The sequence below is a fragment of the Epinephelus fuscoguttatus genome, linkage group LG11 (assembly GCF_011397635.1).
Source record: "Epinephelus fuscoguttatus linkage group LG11, E.fuscoguttatus.final_Chr_v1".
Classification (NCBI taxonomy): domain Eukaryota; kingdom Metazoa; phylum Chordata; class Actinopteri; order Perciformes; family Serranidae; genus Epinephelus; species Epinephelus fuscoguttatus.
The window spans coordinates 22834888-22860642 of record NC_064762.1 but is presented as its reverse complement, the minus strand read 5'-3'; the positions used below and the strand labels follow the sequence as shown (position 1 = coordinate 22860642).

The 25755-nt window shown below is 41.6% G+C and overlaps 1 protein-coding gene and 1 long non-coding RNA gene across 3 annotated transcripts in view; one reads left to right on the top strand and one right to left on the bottom strand.

Moving 5' to 3' along the window:
• LOC125897521 (uncharacterized) overlaps positions 1 to 25755 on the top strand; it is a 37076-nt gene that overhangs the window by 4288 nt on the left and 7033 nt on the right. For both annotated transcript variants that reach the window (XR_007450440.1, XR_007450441.1), the window contains exons 3-5: positions 182 to 386; positions 575 to 746; positions 2118 to 2155. This is a non-coding gene — a long non-coding RNA (uncharacterized LOC125897521). The remainder of the gene's footprint in view (positions 1 to 181; positions 387 to 574; positions 747 to 2117; positions 2156 to 25755) is intronic.
• On the bottom strand, positions 6640 to 9168 carry tmem121ab (transmembrane protein 121Ab). Its single transcript, XM_049590912.1, has one exon. The coding sequence runs from the start codon at positions 8681 to 8683 to the stop codon at positions 7745 to 7747; it is 939 nt and encodes a 312-aa protein (XP_049446869.1). The 5' UTR covers positions 8684 to 9168; the 3' UTR covers positions 6640 to 7744.

Sequence of the window (25755 nt, the reverse complement as noted above, 5' to 3'; positions counted from 1 at the left end):
AAGAGATGATGGAAAGAAATTACTGTTGTGAGCCTATACATTTTTAGGAAAATCCTGCATAGTTTATCTTTAAAGCTAGGTAGACAGTGTAATTTTGGTGTCATTGGACAGAAATCACATAAAAAACTTTGAGCATATTGAAAGTGAGGGAGTTTTCACGTCGTCTTGGCTCTGTTTTCAGGCCTTGGAAAACCTATTCCGTGAGGGGAGGCTTTGCCCAATCACAAGTCATTCCAGAGGGAGGGCACGCCCTTTCGATGAAAGCCTGATTCAATGGCCAAGATTCTGCAGAGAAAGTTGCTATTGCAGCACTGCTGCCAACTGCAAAGCAACCCAAAAATGGAGGGTGGACTTATCAAAAGGACAGTATAAAAGAGATTCTGACAGTAAGTAAAATGACATACATGTCAGTATCGGCAAAGTATTTTGGAAGTGGACAGAAAATGTTGCCAATAGTTAAGCCTTCTACTAACTGGAGCCAAAGGGTCAGGGCTTTGGCTTCAAGTTCACATTTATATAGCTTACGTTAGCTAGAGCCTGAAAGTCACAGTGTGTCCTCCGTCTCACTCTCCAGCGCCACAGACCACCTCACCAGGAGGAGAGCAGGCAGCACCTCCATAGAAAGACTTCCAGTCAGTGGCCATCACAACCCGAATCTCCAAACCCAGACCTCAGCTCTAGAGGACCTGACAGCTGCAACATGCCACCAGATCAACAAACTCTCTGCTGTTGCTGCCGTCAAACAGGTTAGAAATAGGATTAAATTAATCAATGTATGAGGAAACACTGGGTGACTCGTCTGGTCAGAGGGGCTGAAGACTGAGGGGGGTCCTGCAGGAGGAAGATCAAAATCAAAATTCAAAATCTGCCTTTCTTTTCACCTCTTCCAGATAACTGCCTACCCATACTTACCCATAGTAATATTTCTACAACAAAGAAACACAGGCCTTCAGATGATCAAGCCAAAAATGTTGATTATCTGAATCACTTCATTTGGAGGTAAAACAAGAAGTGAGTGCTGTAACAGTCTCTCCTGGCACAGGAAATTCACACGCCTGTACAACAGTTGGTATGATCGGTCAAACTTGAACCAGAAAGCTTGTGTGTGAACTATGATGGACAACGGACAGTTTGGGTAATGCCAATTTCACACCAAACATGGCATAGGTTGCATGAGATGCACTTAATCCCACAGAGTAGATATATAAAATGCCACACACTACATCAGAGTGTAAGCAATCACAGTATTAAATTCCATCCTGGTATCCCCATCCTCTCCCATATTTTCTTTCCTTGCTATAGATTTTTCCTTGTATGTCCTGGTAGTATTTGAGAGCAGAATTACATAACTCCAGGAACTCTGAAGTGCACAAAATTAATGTTCTCTGCAGTAAAATTATGGCCGTCGTAACTTCCATGCTATAATTCCACTGGCCACGTAGGTGTTTGGGGTTAAAGTTTAATTAAGTTGAACTTTTGCCACAAAACCTGGCAGAAAATCAGGGCAGTACAAGCCTGGGAATAATGGCAATGCTCTGCTCAGTGTCGTCCTTCTGCTGTTTAAGAGATACTGTACTATGCAGGACTTTCCTATAAAGTAATGTATAGACTCAGAATTACAGAGGCAATCCCTCTTAATCATCACTTATGTCCCACTAGAAGTGTGTGGACGTGTATTTATCTACAGAGACTCTGCCCTCAGCCTTTGTTTTCCTCTTATTTTGCTGTGTTTGGGACGTTCCTGGTCACAGCGCTTGGGTGAGATCTGGACTTTATAAAAAGGTAGCAACCAGGGGGAAAAGCCTTAAGCAGCACACATCTAAGAGGAAGCTTTGAAAATCACGGTCACAGCGCTGCTTTCAAGAAAATATACTTACTACACAAATATAGCAAATAAGAGTGAATCTGAGGTTGGCTTTCACTTTCACTGGCGCTATTGTTTACAAAGAGTAACCGGCAATTCCTGTATAGTATACGTGTAAAAAGGCACATAATAAATTTACAGTCTGCTCTTGTTTTCTCTTCCAAGTAAATTTGACTGTGGCTCTTGCTTGTGGGTGTATTTGAATCCTGGATGATCATCTGACCATGAGTTTTTTGCTCTGATCTCTTTTTAGCAATGTCGCCCTGTTCCAAGATCTCAGCAACTCACCTGGTGAGTACAATGTTGTTGTTACTGTTTCGAATCAAGGCTAAAACTATGAACGTGAATGATCTCCAATTGCTGGAATTATCTGGAAGTACTTGGAATTATTGCAGCCACACTTAATAATGGCAGTACATGAAAAACAAATAGATAAATGCAGTAAAATAAAGTATAGGAAACATGTATCATAATACACAAGCAATAAAAAATTCAACAGTAGGAAATCCCCTGCACATAGAAGCAAAACTTCACTGTGTCAGAGTTACTTAATATTTTTTATTCCATATGTCAGTTATTAGGCCTCATGGTGCAGAGTTACTGTAAGGCAGAAGCTGAACCGAAAACAGACAACCAGAATGAACTGGATGTGCCCTTAGAGATATGCCTCAGAAATACTTAATACTCCACCAGCAAGAACAATCAATATGTTTCTACACTAGAGATTCCAAGAAAGAAGATTGGCAGTTTGTTCAGATACTGTAAGCCCCAAACTGATCCTTCTCACCCAGTTAAACGAGTGGTTGTTTGATGAGCTTGAAGCAACAGTATGGTGGCTGCGGGGAGTGAAAGCACTACCTCATTGTGCGTACTTAGTCTCCTGTGGTGCTGTATTTTCATGAACAAGGTTTTATGAGTCTTCCTCTCTGTGCATTTTGCATTTTTAAAAAAAAAAAAAAGCCTAGTTTGTGAGCCAGCAAAAATACTGTAAGTTGGGTGCGATAACAGTTCGCCAGCTCAGCACAATTTTACCTGAATATAACTAAAAATATAATTAAGCTGTTGCAATAGCTGTCTTTGCTTTGCTGAGGAGATTTGGCAGTAGAGTGAGCAAACCAACTTGTGTCTTTCCTCTTTCTGTAGTTTTCCTTCTGCAAATGAGGACAACTTTAAAATGAATAATAGCTTTAATGCTAGGGATGCACAGATATCACTTTTTTTCAGTCTAAATACAAGTACTTACATTTGGGTATTTACCAATACTGAGTGCTGACTGATTGCTGACTTTATAATACCACTGCTGTTTTAATAATAACTTTGAAAACATATTTTATTTTCACCCCTCAGAGGGTTAAACCATTCACAAAGCCTCTCACAGGGCTGTCAAGGATGTATGTAGGAATGTCAATGGTAAATGAACCTGCATTTGTATAGTGCCCTTCTAGTTATCTGACCACTCAAAGTGCTGCAAATGGCTTTTATTTTATTATATTTCATTTTATTTTGGCCTTGCTGAGAGTTAGCTGGCTAGCCGCATTAACATAAAGAAACACAGTGCTGACTGCCCAACTTTTGTCTTCAATGGTTAGCTAACGTCAGCCTTGGCTGCTCTGCACTGAGGACCAACCTGGTCATGTGGTTGCTAGCTAGCAACGCCGCTCATTCTGCAATTACCTCTGGTAATGCTGTCTCAAAATTGAGCCTGTGTTACTGGCTAGCTCTGACCAGACCAGGCTGGTGTATGGTGCAGAGTGATCAAGGCTTGCAAAACAGACAGCAGTTAACTGAAAAGTAGCAAAATTAACCTATAGACCAGTATGAACAACACTTAACCAATTAACGGTTAACTACTGATATCCCGATTAGAGGTACTTACAGAGACAACAGATAGGATTCTTTTTTTTTTTTTTTTTTTTTAGCTTGGTGCCACAGCAGTGTTGCTTGCGCTGTCGCAACGACCACATTGACCGTGGGGATCAGAGATAATCAATAAAATGTAGGCTGTAAAGCCGCCTGTATACCTCTATGTATATGTATATTGAGAAGGTGTGTGGACACTCTACTAAATAAATGAGTAAAGAGACTGAGCAAGAATTATCAGATTTATCTGAAGAAAATAATGAAATGAAAATGAAAATAGTAATGCAAATAATTATACCAGAATGCACAGTACCAGTACAAACAACTCACAGTAAATTATAACAGTATTTACAGTATCAGTACAAACAACAGTAGACATGTAAGGGATAATGTATAGTGAGCCGGTGACTGTTGAAAAATAACTCCCGACAGGGGAATGGGAACCCGACGCGCAGCTGAGTTATTTTTCAACAGTCACCAGCTCACTATACATTATCCCGCTTAGAACATGGCTTAGTACTAAAACATTCAAATGTTACAACTGGCATCAATATTATTAAACTGCTGGCAGAGTGTATTGACAGAGGAGAGGCGTTCACCAGACAAATGGGAGCGGAGGAGAGGATTTTACCCCACTTCTGCCGATCGGAGATGCTGGGCGACCAGTAGCTGCGAAGGCTGCCCTCACATTTATGGCCAGTGACCGACATGATCTCCCTACTCTCTGCTTGGGAGAGCTGTGTGGACTAACGTTAACTGATTTTGATGCTCCTCAGTCTAAGGCCGTTGCTGCGAAAAGTCCAGTGTTCACAGGTGGGCGTAACTTAGCTGGGCGACGTCCGTCGATAGCTGCCTCTGTGAGAAGAGAAAAGAAGGAAGGGAGGGGGGTATCGCTGTCAGAGGTTTGCCGTAGAATGGCAACGAGGATGTCAGCCGACCAACACTCGGTACCCGGTCCCTGATCCATTAGAAAGAAAGCTAGCTGGACATCGGTTTTGAAGCCTCTTTGGTCACGGAGCTCCCTCCATCTCTTGAACGCCTGGCTGAGGTTTACTCTTGTTTTTCCTCTTCTTTTGTCACTCTCCTTTGCCTCCTCAGACAGAGGAGCTCGTTTTCTTTCACTACGCCGTTTTTCACTTGTTTCCAAACTTTGTCCATCTGCCATTGTGCTTGCGACGCAACTATCTCATGCCCAGCTCCTCATAAGGACCAGCTCCAGTCCCTGATTGGCTGACCGACCAGTTTCGCAATACATGACGCATTTCCTGCCGTAAAACAGATTTTTTCCGCGAAATTTCGCCCCCCGATGACAGAAGCTTATTACAAAGATTGCAAAGCCACTAAGTAACCTATGTAAACGCTGATGGTCTGATTTTACTGTGGCCACTACCCTGTGCAACCCACATTATTTTCATAATGATATATTTAGGAAAAAATTCTGGCTGTTGCCTCTTTAATAATGGAGGTAAAATTTAATTTTACGTGACAAGGGCTACGCACATACCCATAGAACTGGTGTTATATCTAGGTAGCAAGTTACTATTTTCTGTGTTGTGACGGCTGGGAATCTCATACTTCGGCAACATTACACTGGAAAGACAGTGAAAGCCCATATTATCCACAGCAGACAGCCAGCTGGTCATCAGGAGCGTCTTTTATTTACTGCGTGTGGGTTTTCTCTGGACATTTTTGCTTGCTTCTGTAGCGTTTGTGCCAGAGTTGGTTGCTGTTTCCTGCTAGCATTAGCCAACTCCTTGATCTCTGCACCATGTTGGGTCTTTAGATGCTGTATGGGACTACATGTGTTATATGAGGTATTTTTTGCTCCTCCTCTTGACAGTCTAGCAGAGCATAGTTTGCAGACTACTCTACTTTTGTCATAATTGCTTAACTGTCGAAGGGTTAACGGCATGCTGCTGTAAAATAGTATCAAGTGCCTTTGTACTGGCGTCATTTTATGAGTATGATTACAAGTACATAAGACCAGTATTGGACCAATTGTGATTCTGGTATTTGTATGGGTGCATCCCATTTAATGCTTAAGAATAAATGCAGTCCCAATGCACCTTTGTAAACTGCAGTTTGCTCAGGTCTCTGCAGTCCAGTCAGTCTGATTTACCTTGAGTGGTTCAAATAAACAGCTTTGAACTATTTTGAGAACTGTGAATAAAATCAGACTGATCTTTTAAAAAATGCCCTACATTATGTAAAGTAAAAAGAACCCTCACTCTTTTGGTATTCATCCAGTCTCTTTGTCTCTCTGCAGCTGACATAGTTATCGCTAATGGAGTGCGACTCTGTGAGCTGAGATCAGCAGTTAACCTTAGTTAACCTGACGACAGTAAACCACTGCCCTAATTGCTCACCTCTTCATCTCCCACCACAACTTTTGGATTGGTCAATAAAACTCTCTGTGGAAAGACGGAGGCCATTCATCTGCTGTTTTTGAAAAAGTTCTGTTTTATAACTGATACTGAGTCGGAGCAGAGAAGATTAGTGTTAACAGAACAAACAGCATGTGGGACGCGATAAAGAGAACTGGGAGGAAAAGAGAGAAACAGTTTGAGAAAAGGTTCATACATTTTTATCACATTTTAAAGATAAATTTATTGCTTCTTTTCCCCAAACATCGTAGCCTGAGGGGTAGAAAATTAATGCTGGATTCCAGGAGGAGGCTGCTCAGCCTAAATATTTATGTGCTGTATGGATGCTTTCATGCAAAATATAACAGAAGTGGCTCTGCTGTTATGTTGCTATTATGTAGCTGTTGCTTTTAAGTACATCAAGAGCACCAGATACTCCTTAATTTAGCTAAAAAGTAATATTTGTTTAATCAAAATGAGCAATTTTGAAAAAGAAACCATGCTCTCATAATTATTCTTTTATTTATACTTTTATTAAAACATCATTGGCCTCCAACAAGTAAAGAATGTACATAATAATAATAATAATAATTAATAATAATAAACATCAGAAAAAAGTATTTTCTGTTTGTAAGTTATAGTATTTATGTTTTATCTTTTGTCGATTCTTGAGTGAGGCGTTCTCTGGACACTCTGCATTCTCTGACTTCAAGGCTTCAGCTAGTTTTAGAGGAATGTACAGTACAGGAAACAAAAAGTATCTTACCCCAATCATATTAGTTTTTTTCTGACATCACTACATATTTTGTCTCATTTGCAATCCATCACATACATCAACCACTCACACCTGCTCCAAAACAATTTGAAATGAACCTAACCTCCTGTGGTGAACATGTACGCTTGCAGGCACACATACTCTAGTGTGCGTGCATGTAGACACACGCACACACACAGTAAAACACACGCTTGGATGCCTGCAGTGGATGGTATAGTGCTGAGCTCCGGTGCTTTAATCAGACCTTTGGTCGTAAAGCGTCACACTGACCGAGGCAGCAGCTTCCACAGAGCTCATTTCTCAGCAGAACCAAGCACAGACAGGAAAGCATTCGTCTGCCACCAGCCTTGCTCTAGCACAGCACAGATAGCTCCCCATGGCTGACCCTTGTCATTCTCTGCTCCTCTACTCCATCAGTGCTGCACGCTGAGTGGTACATCCTTTGGTGCTGTAATTCAAAGGAAATGCCACAGATGCGCTGTCGAAAAAGTGACCTTTAAAAATACAAGATACTCACCAAGAGGGGACCAACTGTCCATTTTACACAACATAATGTCACTAGGCCGCACGCTGTGAAGATTGTCTCTAATAAAAGTTTGAACTTTTAAAACATTTGAAACAATTAAAAACACAATAGCACGATAAAAACCTTTGACTTGATTTTTAAAGTCTGCACGCTGCACTCAGAGTCAAGTGTAGGTTTACAGTGTGTTCTGACAGGCAGGTGATGCTGAAAATCTCTTTTATGGTTTCACAGCAGTTCGTGTGGGCTTGACAAGAGCAGAATATCATCCTGTCATGCAGCTGATTTCTCTATTTACCTCCACTCCTGGGGCTTTCATAAAAAGCAGTCAGTAATGGTGCTCAGTCCAGCGCTGGTGGTCATGTGTCGATGACGTCCTGCGCCGGCGTAGGTTCATGTGGCAAACTGGTGGCATTGGGTAGCGGCTGTGTGTGGCTGTTCTGCTGCAGCTCTAGCGCCATGGCGTTCTGCGGGTGGGGGAACTCCTTCACCTGTCTGCGGTACTCCAGGAAGGTGGACGCCTTGGTGGCTATGGCCACCACGTTCTTTCCGACAAAGATGGTGGAAACACGGCTGTCCTGAAACAGCACCATGTTTACACCTCGTATGAGGATGGTGACCACGTTTATGGTGACCAGGCTCAGAACTGGGTACAGCATCATCTTCTGGGGCGACATGTGCTCCCCCTGCATGCTGATTTCACTGAGCGACACGCAAGGCAGGATGAGCAGCAGGATGTAGCAGTAGAAGAACATCAGGCCCTCCGCCCAGATGGGCAGGCCTGTCCGCTGGGGCTCCCACAGGTTTGCTTGGATATCCAGCAGATCCAGCAGGTCCAGAGCCACCCAGAATAGACGACTCCTCATGTCCTCCTTCTTCCGGAAAGTTCTCACATATTCCATACTATCCAGAGCCACTAGAACCAAGTATAGGCCTGGTACACATACAGATAGTAACAATGTCAAAGCCTTCCGGGCCACTGTCTCCAAACTCTTCCTGTCAGCTTTACAATTTTGAAAGACAAAGTAGAGCTTGATCTCCAGGACAAAGATGTACAGAAACCAGAGGATCATGGCGTATCCTCTTCGGGCGGTGCGCACCTCGGCACCGACCCACACTGCCACATACCGCAGCACTATGAGGAAACACACATCCCCTACCAGCACTATTATACACACACCAATCTTTCTGGGACCCTGGTTCTGCTCCACCAGGTAGGCGTCCATGAAGGCCATGCTGGTCATGATGACGATGGTGGTCAGGCACACGTGGCGTTTGTCTGGGGGCGGCAACACCATGGCGAGGGCACCTGCTGGCTCTCACTCTCAGTCCCCAGCTTTCAAAAGCAAAAATAGTCCAGAAGATAAATACGGCACTGTGTCCACTCCAAACCTTTTATGGCTGGAGAAAAAAAAGGTGTTTAAGGTGCTCTGACAGCTCTGGTGCGCACAGGAGCAAATGTCCAGCTAGTGTGTCTAATATTAGAATAATACTATAAGTCACTGCACTAATAGTCCGTAGAGGAGGTTGGTTATTGCAGTGTAGAAGCAGAGCAGTGTGTGGAGTCAGTGGAGAGATGCTGGCTGCTGATTGCTCTCAGACCATGTGAAAACAGGAGCATCACCTCGTTACTCAACGCACTTCCATTGATCCCCCTCTGCCCCTGAGCAGCAACTACACCAAGGGCTCTACAGCTGACACACCATGACTGATAGTAATCCACACACAGTCAAATGGAGAACACTCTTAGAGCACACTCGTTCTAATGGACATGTGATGGGATCGTGGGATATAGTGCTGCAGTGTAGAAATGTTTATGGAGGTGTTTATTTTTGTATGAGACAGTGTAGGCAGAAGGAGTTGTACGCGCGCCCGTGCTGCAGCCCAGCATGTGCGAGGAATTCCTCTTTGGATACTCGTGTAGATGGTGGTGCAGTGTGTGTGGCTCCTTGCAATCCTGCAGCGTGTGCGAAGGGAAACGGAGGAGAGAGAGGAGAGGAGTCTGCAGTGGCCAGAGGCCCCCAGCCGCCATAAATCACAGAGACAGCAGGTCAACGGCCCATGAGGCCTTGCGTCCGACGCCGGCTTCCCTGGGGGGAGGCTCTTACACCGGACTGAAGATCCATCCTTCCCCCCTCCTCTTGCCACGTGCCAGCCTCTCCACAGCCTAGAAGAAGGAGAAATAAAGAGGAGAAGAGGGGTAGGGCAGATGAGAAGGAGAAAGAAACCTGTCAGCACTATTGGGCCATATAACACAGTTTTCATTGCCAACGGCCCTCCACATATGAGGAGCCAAGCAATGTGTCAGCTTGGCTCAGATAGAGCCTGTTTCACTATTGATAGGGCAGAACATATTGCACATGTTACAGTCAGACTGCTTCAGGATGTCATTACCTCTCTATTGTCTGCGATGTGTCACAAGACATCTGGATGCATGGCTCAATATGCTCTGATGGTAATGTTATTATACCCAGCATATTTGGGGCCATAATACACAGTAGTTTGATTTTGGGAGTTGAATTAATGGAAGATTTATTACAAGAACTTGTAGAAACCAATTTTAAAGCCTCATATAGTAGATAACTGCTCTGCACCATTTTTTCTTTTTTTTCTGCTTTACTTGGCACTGCATTTTCTTCTTCGGCTAAATGGGAGAGACGATGGCAAAGAGCTCATTTCCTGCATATTTTTTGAGTCAGTCTGGTGTAGTTTCTAAAGTGAAACAAGGAAATTATGATTGCAGTTTGTATGCAGTAAAAATTTTTACTGGAGGATTATTTGGCACTGTTTTAGCGTAGTAGTAAAGGAAATTCACTGCACAGAGAACAAAACCACATTTCAACTATAATGCGTCCGCTTCATGCAGACTCAGTATTTAAATCTTGACAACATCCTCATGTTTTTTTTTTACCTAAAGTCAAAACTCCATTTACAGTCTTTTTTTGGGGAATGATGTTTCAAGGTGTTTCAGTTTTGACCTGTTTAGTATTCCGGCTGATGTGTGTGTCGAAGCGTGTGACGGGTCGGGTCAGGCGGGGCCTCTCATCAACAGCCGGACGTTTACAGCACTTTCCAAAAAGAAAGTGCACAGATGCCGAGTGCTTAACTCGCCAGCAGGAGCCCACCGTGTGCACTGGCCTCGTCCATAAATAACACAGCGTGTCTAAACATTAGCATAGAGAGCAAAACAAGGCTGAGTAAAAGAAAGTGAAATGTGTTAATTGAGCAACGTCTCCCTTCGGTTTGAGTTTGGTGAGCTTCAGCAGAAACTGAAATTTATCTGTTGCTCTGTTCCGCTCTGTTCATTCCTGCCTGCTCCTCCTGTCACTGGATCCTTCGGGCAGAACACAACTAAATCACATTAGTGTTTCTGTCAGCTGAGGTACATTTAAAATCAAGGTATGACTGTATCAGAGAACTCCTGTAACCAAACTTGTTAAGCTAAAGCAAGTCATCATGAAACTTTCTTTACAGCTTATGCAGTATGTAGCCATCCCAAACTTATGACGTCATAGAGTATAAAGTCTTGATCTTCACAATAGACATGAACTAGGAAAGATGACACTCAGGAGAATGTTTGGGGTATATGTTTACATTGTTTGATTCAGAACTGAGGACACTACAGTAGGTAAGAGATAATGCCTGGTTAGGCAAGTTTTATTTAACAAACCCTGAGTTTCTCTTTGTCTCCTCCCTCTGACAGAGCTAGACACAGAGTTTTATTTCCTCATTGATTCAGTTCATATCAAAGCGTGCATCGAATCACATTGATTAGTAAAGGTTTACAGTATGTCAGAATCAAAATCCTGTTTGGATATTAGTTATCAGCATAAAAGCGGTAACTATAGATAGTACTGTCCATCATTTCTGCGTTTTTCGCCCTTACATTACAATATCACACAGCATCAAGTCACACCTAATCTCTACACACAGATATCTGCATATTTATGCTTTACCGTCGTCAGACAATAGCCGATGGGTTCTGAAATTGAGTTACCCCCCGCTCAGAATAAAACCTCTGCATGTACTTATTTTGAGATGTATGTAACACTGTACTCCTTTACACAAGACAGCTGTCAGTTTGTTGGAGCACTGCCACTAAAATGTTTATTGCACACAGTTTAAATCATCAAAATGAAATGATTTAAAACATAAAAGTTTATTTCTATGGTTTAAATTGTAAAATTGGTAGGCTTACGCATGAATAATTACCTCTCACTCATGACATGATTAGTCACATTAATGGAACATAATTCAGATAATATTGGAGATGAGCCTATAGGTTACTAATTATGATGAGCAGAATCAAAATGAGTTTTTTAAATAGACTGTGTCTAGTCTGAACATGTTTAAACAGAATTTCAGTGACTGTGTTTAAATTTACACCATTTGTTGAGGTAGCTGACATAAAGCTGCTGATTGCTGTTAAACCAGAGATATTTTTCATCTTCAGTTGCTAGCTCCTGTGTTTTATTCCCGTCATATTAAAGCTGAACAAACATATTTAAATTGTATGCCTAATGTAGACTATGGCCTTTTTTATTGTGTTAATTTATTGACACTTTTACCCCACTCCACACACTGACACTTTTATTGACACTTAGGTAAATGTGCACAGTCCACATACATACATTAATATGTCTACATCTGCAGGATTAAAATGGCGGCTCTGCTTTTTATTAACCTGTTGCTATGGTGAATCATGGTATTGGAGCCCCATTGTTGATGGCTGTTTTCATTCACAATGCACGAGCTTAACTCAGAGTACATAGTTTTTCGACACTGATCAGCTGTTCTGAAACTGAAAACTTTCCATCTCAGCGTTCATTAACTCAGAGTTCAGGGTTACACCCAGAGTTTGTTAAACCTGCTTTCTGAAACTGAATCATCAGGAATTGTTGCCTCTGTGAAGGCCATTAATTCCTGATAATGGACACCATAAAGGGTATTGTGCTGCTGATACCATGATCACTTTCCAAAGAAAAAATAAAGAACAGACATTTATATTTCCATGCTTTATGCAGTCAAAATCTAAAGTCCTCCACAAGCCATAACTTGGTTTCTCTATTAAGACCTGAGGGTTTACCTCATACTTGGAACTCTCATTACCACCCAATCAGGTTCTAATGCTGTGAAGATGTTAGTCACTACTCCAGTTAATACAGCAAACCTTATATACAACTTACAGTAACAACAGGAGATATTTCTAGTCTTGTCAGCTCAAAGAACCCTTGGGTTCAGCTATGAGCCAGAAAGTAGCCGCAATACATAATGCTAGCAAGATTCGTTGATGTGACACAGTAAGTTGAGATGGCCAGTGCCGCTTGTGTGTTACAGTTTCCATCCTGCGGTATTCAAAGGATGAAGCCTTGAGGACCACACTCAGTGTTGTAAATAAGCTGTTAACGGTGCCTTTGACAGCTTGTTGCTGTGGTTACTCATACTATTATGTAGGCAGCACGTTAATTTAGAACAGTTAACAGACAGTATCACCTGAACTACTTGGTAGGTCTTCGATATCAGGTTTTAATGGACACTCTGCAGCCAAACAGAGTTGAATATAAACCCAGACTGTGGTGTAGAGAGCGTGCAAAGCGTCATACCAGAGAGGACATGTTACATTGACAAACTCACTATTGTAGGTCTGTCTCAGTGTCTAATCTACTCTTTCTCCCTCATTGAGAAATTCTGGATCTGGCCTTACATCTCGCCCACAACTTCTGCTTGCACTAGGTTTCATTTGTCTCCAGCAGTGTCACAGCACTAAACTGAAGTGTGGAGTTAGGTCTGGCGATTGGACAGTAGTGCTGGGTTGACCAGTGAAAGAGCAGCACACATCAAGATGGCTAGAGTTGGCGTTCAAACAAACATCGGCGAGATTCAGCCTCACATGTTTGAGCCTCAGTAAGACTCTAGTCAGAGTTTGCACAAAAATAAACTCTGTCTAGCTTAGTTTTTTATATAACCTGTAATAAGCAAACTCTATGCCGGATATTCAGGTTTCTTTGTGGGTCCTGTGTCGAAGTCTGTTCCCTCGTTGACATGCATTTTCTGCATTAGACAGTGATTGCCTGTTGTATGTTCGAATCTCAGATTCTAGGGAAGTGTGCAGACATCGCCCCCTTCAGTAGAGGAATGTGAAAACACCTCTCTAGTGACGAACTTTGCACAGATGCAAGTCAGTATAGTCAAGATCAGACATTTTAAGGGACATCAACAGCAGGAAAACATATTTTTATATATTATATTATATTATATATTTTATATTTTATATATCCTTTATATTTGGTAAGAAGGCAGTTAAACATGTTAGTAATTCATTGATGCTCATGGGCTTCACACTTTTAAATAAGCCAACAAGTCTGCAGTTGTAAATGTCACTAAGAATTACTGCCCATCTCTGATCATTGTTTTGCATGGAGGCTCCATACACAAAGTCAAGGTTGACTTTAAGGGAAAATAATAGCTCATAAAATAAATTTGACTCCCACCTAGATTATTTACAGTTAATACGTACAGTACAGGCCAAAAGTTTGGACACACCTTCTCATTCAATGCGTTTTCTTTATTTTCATGACTATTTACATTGTAGATTCTCACTGAAGGCATCAAAACTATGAATGAACACATGTGGAGTTATGTACTTAACAAAAAAGGTGAAATAACTGAAAACATGTTTTATATTCTAGTTTCTTCAAAATAGCCACCCTTTGCTCTGATTACTGCTTTGCACACTCTTGGCATTCTCTCCATGAGCTTCAAGAGGTAGTCACCTGAAATGGTTTTCCAACAGTCTTGAAGGAGTTCCCAGAGGTGTTTAGCACTTGTTGGCCCCTTTGCCTTCACCCTGCGGTCCAGCTCACCCCAAACCATCTCGATTGGGTTCAGGTCCGGTGACTGTGGAGGCCAGGTCATCTGCCGCAGCACTCCATCACTCTCCTTCTTGGTCAAATAGCCCTTACACAGCCTGGAGGTGTGTTTGGGATCATTGTCCTGTTGAAAAATAAATGATCGTCCAACTAAACGCAAACCGGATGGGATGGCATGTCGCTGCAGGATGCTGTGGTAGCCATGCTGGTTCAGTGTGCCTTCAATTTTGAATAAATCCCCAACAGTGTCACCAGCAAAACACCCCCACACCATCACACCTCCTCCTCCATGCTTCACAGTGGGAACCAGGCATGTGGAATCCATCCGTTCACCTTTTCTGCGTCTCACAAAGACACGGCGGTTGGAACCAAAGATCTCAAATTTGGACTCATCAGACCAAAGCACAGATTTCCACTGGTCTAATGTCCATTCCTTGTGTTTCTTGGCCCAAACAAATCTCTTCTGCTTGTTGCCTCTCCTTAGCAGTGGTTTCCTAGCAGCTATTTGACCATGAAGGCCTGATTGGCGCAGTCTCCTCTTAACAGTTGTTCTAGAGATGGGTCTGCTGCTAGAACTCTGTGTGGCATTCATCTGGTCTCTGATCTGAGCTGCTGTTAACTTGCGATTTCTGAGGCTGGTGACTCGGATGAACGTATCCTCAGAAGCAGAGGTGACTCTTGGTCTTCCTTTCCTGGGTCGGTCCTCATGTGTGCCAGTTTCGTTGTAGCGCTTGATGGTTTTTGCGACTCCACTTGGGGACACATTTAAAGTTTTTGCAATTTTCCGGACTGACTGACCTTTATTTCTTAAAGTAATGATGGCCACTCGTTTTTCTTTAGTTAGCTGATTGGTTCTTGCCATAATATGAATTTTAACAGTTGTCCAATAGGGCTGTCGGCTGTGTATTAACCTGACTTCTGCACAACACAACTGATGGTCCCAACCCCATTGATAAAGCAAGAAATTCCACTAATTAACCCTGATAAGGCACACCTGTGAAGTGGAAACCATTTCAGGTGACTACCTCTTGAAGCTCATGGAGAGAATGCCAAGAGTGTGCAAAGCAGTAATCAGAGCAAAGGGTGGCTATTTTGAAGAAACTAGAATATAAAACATGTTTTCAGTTATTTCACCTTTTTTTGTTAAGTACATAACTCCACATGTGTTCATTCATAGTTTTGATGCCTTCAGTGAGAATCTACAATGTAAATAGTCATGAAAATAAAGAAAACGCATTGAATGAGTAGGTGTGTCCAAACTTTTGGCCTGTACTGTATGATGTCAACTTTCATATTTATTCATTTATTTATTAGCTTGGCTTAGAAGTTCAGTTCATTCCCAACACTGTTAAATATTTTTGTAGGGGGTGGTGTTGGGTATCAGCTGATCAATTGGCTGTTGTCTTCTTCCTGTTCCAAATTAACATTATTATATCAGCCTTTAAAAATCTAACATTGGTCGACCTCTATGTAGCTGGTGCCAGCAGCTGGTAGTTTTGCATAAACACTGGAAACAAGGGGAACAGCTAGCTCAGCTCTGTCCAAAGATAACAAAACTATCCTGCAGTCAAAGTGTAAAGATGACTATTTTCTGTGGGCAGTTGTGAGGCAAACAGCTGAGGCTCCAGGAAGTTACTGGCCCTAGCCAAGAAATAGTTCAGTTCGGTTCAGTTCATTTATTGGTCTCCTTAGAGAAATTTGACTTGGAGCTAGGGGTCAGCATACACATGCATACAATCAACATATAGTTACCAACACTTTCTGGCCTATAATCCCCTTTTAAAATTCTGAACTGTTTCTGCTCTGTCCGATTTGTACAAATTCAACCAACGAGATGTACATTAGCGTGTTAACTAGTAAATAATTAGTGATCTGATGGTTGATAATTATGTTACTTATAGACAGAGCTAGGCTAGCTTTAGAATAACCATATTTCCCAAAATGTCAAACCATTCCTTCAATAAATTATTTTTCGTTCAAATTGTCAGCAGCCCTCTTATAGAAACACCATCTAACCACTCAAACATTGTGTTCACAACCTCGTAACCCCAAATCTGCTTTTCTTTTTAATAGCTTTTAACTATTTATCATTAATAACATCATTTGTCACAACATCCAAAGCACCTTTTTAGTCTTTTTGGAAAGTTGTACCAAGGTTGAAAAGACCATCAATAAAATAAAAGGTGTCACAACCCTAAATTTGTCATCAACAGTTTTTTTCCAACAGAAACTGAAAGCCAAAGCTTGTGCCATTTACGGATCAGTTTAGAAAAACAAATTGCTAACCTTTTAGTGATATTGATTGGATTCATTTTAAAAAGCCAATTCAGAAATGCATTACAAATTGTTCCACCACTATGTTTACTTTTCCAAATCAAAGGCTTCTATTTCACTCCCATTTCGACTAACTGAGCTCTTGATATGAGAGATTTAAGTATGTGATAAATAAACATGAGTTTGTTTTCAGCTGTGTTGTGTGAAATCTCCAAAGCAAAATAGGCTTTTGAGGTTTTTGAATGAGATCCAAAGATTGTGGAGAGGTTATTTTTCATCAGAAAATACCACCCTTGAAGAACATGAACTGTATGTACACCCATACAGGATAAGCATAAAAAAAGAACAACAACCATGGAGCTTTAATAGCTTCTCGCGGAAATTTCAATGGTTGCATTGTGCTGTGTCACTGTGACAAAACATGGTGTGCTGAAGAAGAAAAATAACATGTTACATCTAATAACATCTCAAATCAGAAGCTGTCAACAGGAGACCGTCTGAAGAAGAGCCTGACATCAGAACGAGACTGATTTGTAATCCGAGCATGAATTTGAATGTTTAAAACCCATTATGTAGAACAGTGCCTAAGTAAGAGATTAAATTCATAAGATGGTGATTAATTGACTGATTAGCAGAATGCTGTGGATCATTAACATGCTATAAGGAAGGCTGCTCCCACATATACAGTACATCACATCATCATTTAAATGCCATTAATTATCAAAAAAGACTTTGAGATTGTTTCCCTAATGAACGGATTACAGCCGGCGTGATAATATGAGAGTGCTAAATTGGATGGTCTGAACCTCCAAGGAATTATGGCTCCAGCTGTGAAACATGGATCCTAAGATGGCATTGGGTATGATTTGGCACGACACGGGCACCCTACGAAACAGGAAGCTGATGAACTTTGGCAGTAATAGATGATTATTAATCCTCGCTGTCACGAACTGTAGGAAAGTTCCTTTGTCTGTGTGCAATGATGACAGAAGTGCTCTGCTCTGTTTTGCATATTCTGTTCAGCATTTATAATATATAACTCCAGGCTGAAGATTAGCCCAGGGTTTTGCTGCAAAAATAGAAAAAAGGCAGAAAGGAATGTCCATTGATATGTGATTTGACAGCTGTGATGATTATTATTTCACATCTTTGCTTGACTTTTTTCCCCTGCGAGAGCATGGGGCCTCTGTACTGTGTGCTGTACATTTCAGCTTTGCTTATATGCTTCAATTACAACGTATTAATTATGTTGTGCTATAAATAGGCAACACGAAGGGCTGCGAACTGGCAATGCAACATTTCTTCCCAGAGAGAAGGCTATTATTGTGTCTATAGTCACTGGAGCCATTATCTCTCTAAGCAGCCGCAGTTTCCTTGTCAGGCGGTAGTATTAACAGGTAGCCTCAGTAGCTGGCTGCAGGCTTCCACGTGGATCACAACAAGGACAAAGGTTGGGGCAGCAAGTGGCATTGCTGCTACTTTTTTGTTTGTTTTCCAGTTGTTATAAAATCCCGCGGAGAAGGTCTGTGTGGGTCAAAGAACAAGGCAGTCAGTACAACTGGAAGAACAGTATTTTGGCACAGTATTCATCTGCTCTACCTTATGGTAAAAAAAAAAAATCAAAAGCGCATACTGTAGGTTGTTTAAACGTTGCTGTTTCCAGCTGCTGCTTTTGAATATGCACGAAAACAGCTTCCTTTCAAGCACTGACTTATCTTAATTACCTGTGTGCTTGCTCTTGATGTTTGTCTTTTTTGACACGGGCTCAGAGCTTAAGGATAGTAAAGTCTTCAAGCTTCAAGAAGCTTTTCTTTTACTGCTGAGGTGTTCTGACACTTCATACACCTTGTGAGGGTTGTGAGCGAGCTCTTGTTTACAGCAGCAAAATAATTTCATCCTGCAGCTGTGGATGGCATGCTCTATTACTTGAAGGCTTCAAAGAAAACTGAGATGTTTATGCTTTTGGGAAGCCGCATTGTTATGCATTAAATGTATCGTATTACATCCCCAACTCTGCTTTCACTCCACACTTCTGCTCTCCTTTCTAATGCCTCAACACCCCAAGGATGATCAAATGTTTGAGTCAATGTCAGCAACACTGCGGTGGGACGGCGCAGGTCTCCAGAGCGGTCCGTTTTGTTCGATATTTATGTCAGGTTGTCTTCATTAGGGCCAGAATGAGACCCATATGTCGTCTTGGCTGCCAGCCATCTCCATCATCTCAGCAGGTGTTCTGCGCCGTCCTTTGTGTTACAGTCAGTGCTCGGCTAGTTTTGGGAGAGGTGGCAGATTGCTTTGAATTTGCCCAGTACACAGAGTACAGCTCAGCACAGCACAGATCAGCTCAACAAATGCCTGTGCACACACAGAAACTCGGCACACACATGCACTCAACGTGTGCATGCATGAAAGCTCTTACACACGCTTTCCATGTGAGAAGTGTTGCTGACAGGTGGGCATCTGCAGGTCATGTCTTTATTCCATCTCTCACAGTCTGATAACGTTCTGTAACCACACACTGATCACATACATCCTGCACTGATTATAACAGAGCAAGGTATTCTATCCCCAAATCCCTGAATACATGTTAAGACGTGTCTCCGATAACCGTGTTTGAAGATCTCAGCTCGATTCCCCTAGTCGTACTGACGAATGTGTGTGACAGCGCTCAGCACATTTCCTTAATGTATTAAAACCACCAAACTCAGCTGCCCTTGTAGGCCTTAGCCCTGTGTGTGATGCATTATTCACAGTGTATATCCACTGCATCTAAAGGATCAGTGAGGTGCTGTGTTGAAATTCTAAACACATCTGATTTGCATTTTGTTGTCAATATTCTTGGCAGGTTTAGTCCTTTCCACCCATTTTGTGCAATTCAAAAGCGTACACCTCAATTAGTCAAAACACAATACAGGGTTTGTGTGTTACTTGCTGCTCTTAGATTCCTATTCTCTTGTTTTCTTGTTATTCCTGCATAATATGCTTGTAATTGCTTATGAGGTTGCACTGGGTTAGAATACTGAGGAGGATCTGAAACTAAGGAGAGGCCCGCGTTTTGTATCAGTGGCTTAGCTCATTTTATCACCCATTATGGTTGATTAAGGCTGATCCTCACTCTACTTTGCCATGTCACATTGTGTGTGTGATAAGCAGTGAAGGTTCATTTCAGCACATAACTGTAACTAACTCAATCTGTATTCAGGCTGTCTGCTTTTAAATAGCCGTGGGTGTTGATCAAACGCTGCTGAAATCAAACACGCTGCACACGACAAAGGATGGATAGCTGCTGCGCAGGGTATGCTCCCATAATAGGCATTGTATAGGGTTAGATGTAGAAAGCAGCACAAAAGTGCTCTCCTCCAACTTGGCCCTCAGCAGCAGGGACTGAGGGCTTTTCAACATGACAGACTCGTCTTTTTCTCCCCTGCCAACTCTCAAACGGCCATAATGTGCGCAGCGTCAATCAAAGTGTATTCTTTATTCACAAAGCTGGGGAGAGGATCAAAGGCACCATGCCACAGTGAGTCATCATCAAAGTGAAGAGCAGCCCTCTGACATCCCACCCGGCAGTTAGTCACTGACACAGGGGGCAAAGATGACAAGTTGCCCAACGTATACGCATGAGACAAGACACTCTTATAGTATTGTCCAAAAATAATGCTGTTTAAGTGGCTAGGGCTGTGAAAAGTTTAACGTTTTTGTTTAATAAGCGTTTCATTTCTGTTTCCTCATGACGGTTTGAAAAGGGCTGATATCAAAAGCATCAAGTCATACACTGAGTCACTCTGCCCTAGCTTTTAGCTTCTGTAACTCAATGCAATCTCTCAATGAGCTTCTTTGATCCGTCTCTGAAAAAGTGAATCCTGGGGCTCACCATCCCTATTCTAAAAACAAAGGCCCGCATACAGAAGGCGATATACGGACAAATTTCCTCTTACATTTGCTCATGTCGATGATTTGGTCTTATTTTCTCAGTACCCATTGATTTCTGAGATTCACCCATGTTTTTTTTTATGTTGTTGCTCTTTTCTTATGTAAGAGAGTATGTAGGAGTGGTCAAGAGCACTCTTAACAAGATAAAAGAAAATCATCTCAATTGCATAGTCCAAAAATTGTTTGTCCGTCGCAATAAAACATAGCTTTTAAATTTGAGGAAGATACTCAATAAAACTCAGTATATAACCATACTGTATATGAAGCAATGTCTGCAAGCTAGTTCAGTCAGTCAACAAGAGCTCCACTGATTCATACACACACGTCATACGTCACTCTCCATATGGCATCTACAAAACACACCCTTAGAAATTTCAGTATCATCCCAGCTCTCCCTTTGCCTTGTCAATGCCGCTCCTGCACTGCATCAGAGCTGCCACTTACTCTTTCAGGCCCGTCTCCACCTAAGCATCCACCTGCAGGCTCCCGCTATGGGGGGGAATATTTAATCATCAATCCCCAATATCTCATGTAAACATAGCTGTGGGTAGCGATGAGGTGGGAGTTCAGACACCAAACTCTGTCTGTGTCTGACTGAAATAGATTATTATATGTTTTAGAGTAATATTAATTATTGTATAATGAAATTAATGTGAGAAAGAAACGCTGTTGGTCAGGGCCAATGGTTAATTGTTAATTGGTTGATTGCCCAGAATATTTTTGACCAGTTATGTGTGTCCATCCATCTGATTTTAATGCTCTTTAGTTTACTGCAGTTTGCATGCCCAGGGTCGGGTGGTGCCTAGTGGCGCTGCTCATACGGTGACTAGTGGTAGTAACGGCGTCCTGACCCAACAGTATTGCTGTAGGAACATTGTGCCCACCCTCTGGTCTTATTATCACTGCTGGCTCTGTTAGCACCGTTAGCAGTCAGCACGGCTATTGGTGCAATCATTGTTAAAAATGCTAAAGGGGTTTTGCAGCTCAAAATGAAGTTGCTTACTCACGAAAGCTACCTAGGGCCCTGCCAAGGGGATATTGTTACCAGCATAAAGCACAAAAAGCAACGCTGCTCACTAGCTCCCACCCAACCCACATGGAGAATGCAGAATGGCCAAGGCTAACATTAGCTAACCAGTGGAAACTGAAGGGTGGGCAGTGGGCGCTATGTTTCTGCATGTTAATGCAGCTAACCAGCAGTTTGTTAGCGAAGCCAACAGGAAATGAAATCCAAGGTAAAACATTTATATCACAAAACATTCAAATTTCACCCTCTCTAAAGGGATTGCACTTTTAAATACAGTGCTAAAGCTCACTGAGTCAATGTCACACTTGACTGAAAGGAAAGGCCTCTTGTATTTCACATCATGTTGCCTTTTTTTTGTTTTTTAAATTAACTAATTAGTTAGCAGTTAATTGGTGTCAGGCTGACATCCCTACTATTGGTCCATTGATCACAACTAAGCCTTTAAAAGCCTTGGATGAACTGGGGCGCATTCAACTTCTGCATTGCTTTCATACTGCTCTTTGGCTTTTCAGACCTTGTGCAGGGAATGTGTTGTTAGAAACTGCAGGAATCTGTTTGACAAGGTGCATGAACGGCTGTTGAGCTATTTCAGATTGACAAGAGTACTGTGCTTCAAAATATTAGTTACTGTGCGTCCCTCTGCTGATGCAGCATGTACAGCATCATGTATGTTTTGTCATTGCTTAGTTTTTTATTTTCCTGTAACACCAGTTTAGGTTTATTTAACAGTACATCGATTTCACTACTGCTTAAAGGATAACTTCGGTATTTTTCATTTTCTCGTGAGATGACATCACACACAGCCCACAGGAAGTGAAGGGTAAGGGAAACGCTTAATATGCTATTTACAGAGATAACACTGGCAATCTGAACCGGTCAGTGGCGAAAAAAAAAGCACTTTTAATGTGCAAACTTATACGGGACACATTTGCCCCTGTTACCGTTTTAGCTCGTTTCGCGGCTCCCGGCTGCATCCGGCTCCCTCAGTACTGAACCAATTTATAACGAGTTGTACCTCTGAATCATACGCACACATACACATGGGGAAATAGGGCCCAGGTTAAAAAAATACCGAAGTTACCTTTAAATTCTTGTTCTTTCTGTCTTTTTGTGGTGTCATCTCTTAATTCTTGGGCACGTGCCAAAGCATTTGAACATGACACAGAAAATATTTGGGTGGTTACAAATGTTTGGTGCATCTAGAGTTGATTTGTGTTATTTTTTCTTGACAGGAAATTATGACAAAATTTCAGAGTAATATAAGATAATGTTGCTGCATGAGACCCATTAAGTATCTACTGCAGTACTTTATATTAGATTTTGAACCATTTATGATTTTATCAAAGTTGACTCATGATTTATTATTAACTATAGTCTCCATAATGATTTTGAGTGCAACCCACACTCTCTCCTTTCTAACTTTTTAGCTTTAACTTTAGCTGTCTAAAATATGTTAACCATGTTTGGCCCTTTGCTGGCATCATACCCTCATAGGCCTCACTGGCCTCAGTCTGTTTAACTGGTGACATTTAACCCGTGATGTTCTTGGGCTTTTGGGAAATGTTTATTAAAGTCTTCTTGGAACAACAATAATAATACTGCTTTTCCAAAATATTCCATTACTTAACAACCTGTAAACACACTTCTGACATTGTAGAGTTGATATGACAGAAGTGTTAGCAAAGACTTGCTATTTTCTGCCAATTTAAAATTTTGCTTTTAGCCACTTGAAAAATATTTTTCACACTTTAGCAATTTTTTCGGTCTTCACCAACTCTTTGTTGTAAACAGCATTACTAATCTTGGAACTTGTTTTTCACAGAATGAATATTAAGCTGACAAATCTGCTATATTTGAATCCATGCAATATTAATGTGAGTTGTTCTAATTACAAATCAAGGATCCCTTACAATGCTGAGTAAATATGGTCTTCAGTACTCTGAATTAAATATTAGGCCAACAGTTGAAAGTTTATTTGATAATATTAGATTTTTTCAGGACATCACATTGTAGAGTAAACAACACAAAGTTGAAGGTATTTTAAAAACCCAATAGATTCGAGACTATTGAGAAAACATTTGGGGAGCTACCCTCCCCAGTCTGCCACTGGACACATAATGTACATTGGGTTTATTGGAAGGTTTTTTTTGTCTGAAAACAGCTGCTTGTTGAGGCTGATAATGAGGTTGAGGTGAACGGTGAGTGCTGAAAAAATAAAAACAGTAAAGTTGCGTGCCATAAAACAATGAGCCAGAACATGCTAAAACACTAGAGCTGAGGGGAGGCAGAGTTTTATAATATTCTCTGTGGATTCATATAAGCCACTCCTTTCACATTGTGTGCAGTCATTTGAGCCATTGTTCATATAAAACTATCGATTGGTGCAGCTTTAAAGGTAAAAAACATGATAGTCTGCCAATACTACGTGTCGTTTGAGTTGAGTTATGCTTTAGTAAAAGCCTGTGAAGACCCTGTTTGCCATTGTTTAAGAAGACAAAATGAAATAAATCCAGTGATAAATGGAGAAACACTACCACTACTGCCATCTGTGTAAAGCTGATCCCATAAAGGGAAACCCCACTCAATTTAAAAATTATTGCAGGCTACACCTGTGGTCTCGACCATTTCAGCTGACCTACAAAACACACTTTAATACCCAAATGTGCTTCAGCCTCTAATGCTGCTGTCAGCTCTGATCAACGAAACATAACCTCATCCGACGGAAATAACTCCTCATTTTGTCCCATTTTTATCAGAATTCCAAACTGAAGTCAGTAAAGCAGGTCCACATAAAAATCCCAGCTGTTTTGTCTCTGGTTTTTGTTGTTCGCGACTTAAACTCGAGTACTAACAATTAGGGATTGGCTGAATAATTAAGCTTCCTTTTAATCCCCTGTGTTTAAAAAACACACCTTCAAGCACATACTGTAACTACCCCTCGCACTGATAATTGGATTGTCCCTTCAAGTGATTGTTGGACACCCCTTTAATTTTTTAAATTGAGAGCCACAAAAGAGCAGCGAGTGTCGCAGTGATTACCATTACCGCTCATCTACACACACACACACACACACACACACACACACACAAACACCCACTAAAATCTGAGGCATGGCATTGAAGCTGTAGCTTGGTAACACACTATTACGCACTCTTCTAGCTTTTAATTTTCCCATGCAACCATGCAAGAGTTTAATAAGCATATTGATTTGCTCAGGCGATACCAGCTCTCATATTCATTTCTCTAATGATAATTTGGGTGTGTGATCACCAAGGGACAGAAGTGATTTTTATCCAGCGGTTTTACAGGGAAATCCATTTAATCTTTATGTCAATAACCCCGCCCCCTTCTCCTCTCCCTAAGCTTGCTCTTTTGCCATGCCTTGCAATTCCTCCTCCTCTGTTCACTGTCGCCATTTCTAATCTGGCCACCCTAAGGGAGGAGGCATCCATACCTCATTCCAGTCACGCTCCCTTTCTGTTTGCTTTCCATCCCACTTGAGGGTAAAATGACTTCCCAAAGACATCAAAACCACACAGGTCCTATTCAATATTTATTATTTTTGTATTGGGGTAATGCAGCAAAATAGCGGCTGAAGATGCAGAGCTGCAGAGAAGAGCTCTATCAGGTGGTATTTAACCACTAAAGCTCACTTTGTTTTCCATCTCAATTAAACACCCACTCAAGCTGCTGCTCCCACTAGTTTGCATAAAACAGATGTGCACCGCAGGTAAAAGGGCAAGACCGTTCACCTTCATGCACCATCCACAGAGGGAAAAGTAACCAGAGGAAAAAGAGGAAGGAGACGAGATGGAGGGAGAGAGGGATTGATGCAAGAGAGCAAGGGTTGCTGTTCCACGTGATTGAATAAAAGGCAAAAGAGATGCGATACAGGGAGGCTTTGAAGTGCTGCTAATGAGCTGGGAGTTAAAACGGATAGCTTTGCAGAGGAAACAGATTTAAATATTACCAGTCAGGGATTCATGATGAGAGTGAAAGCCAGACAGAAAGAAGCAAAAAATGTCCCTTTCAACAAGTCATTTAATCTCACATCCAGTCTTAAAAACTTATTTTCCATGAAGCACGGCTATTGATGGTGTGAGAAATATTACCCATTTTAGGGATGATAGGTTTTAAAAACCGAATATGAGATCATTTACCTTAAGTGGAGATGTTTGGCAGTGAACGGGGATTTTCGTCAGATTCTGTTCATGTGCTTTCTATTGCATCTGTGAAGTGAAACCGGGTATTTGACAAAACGCTGCA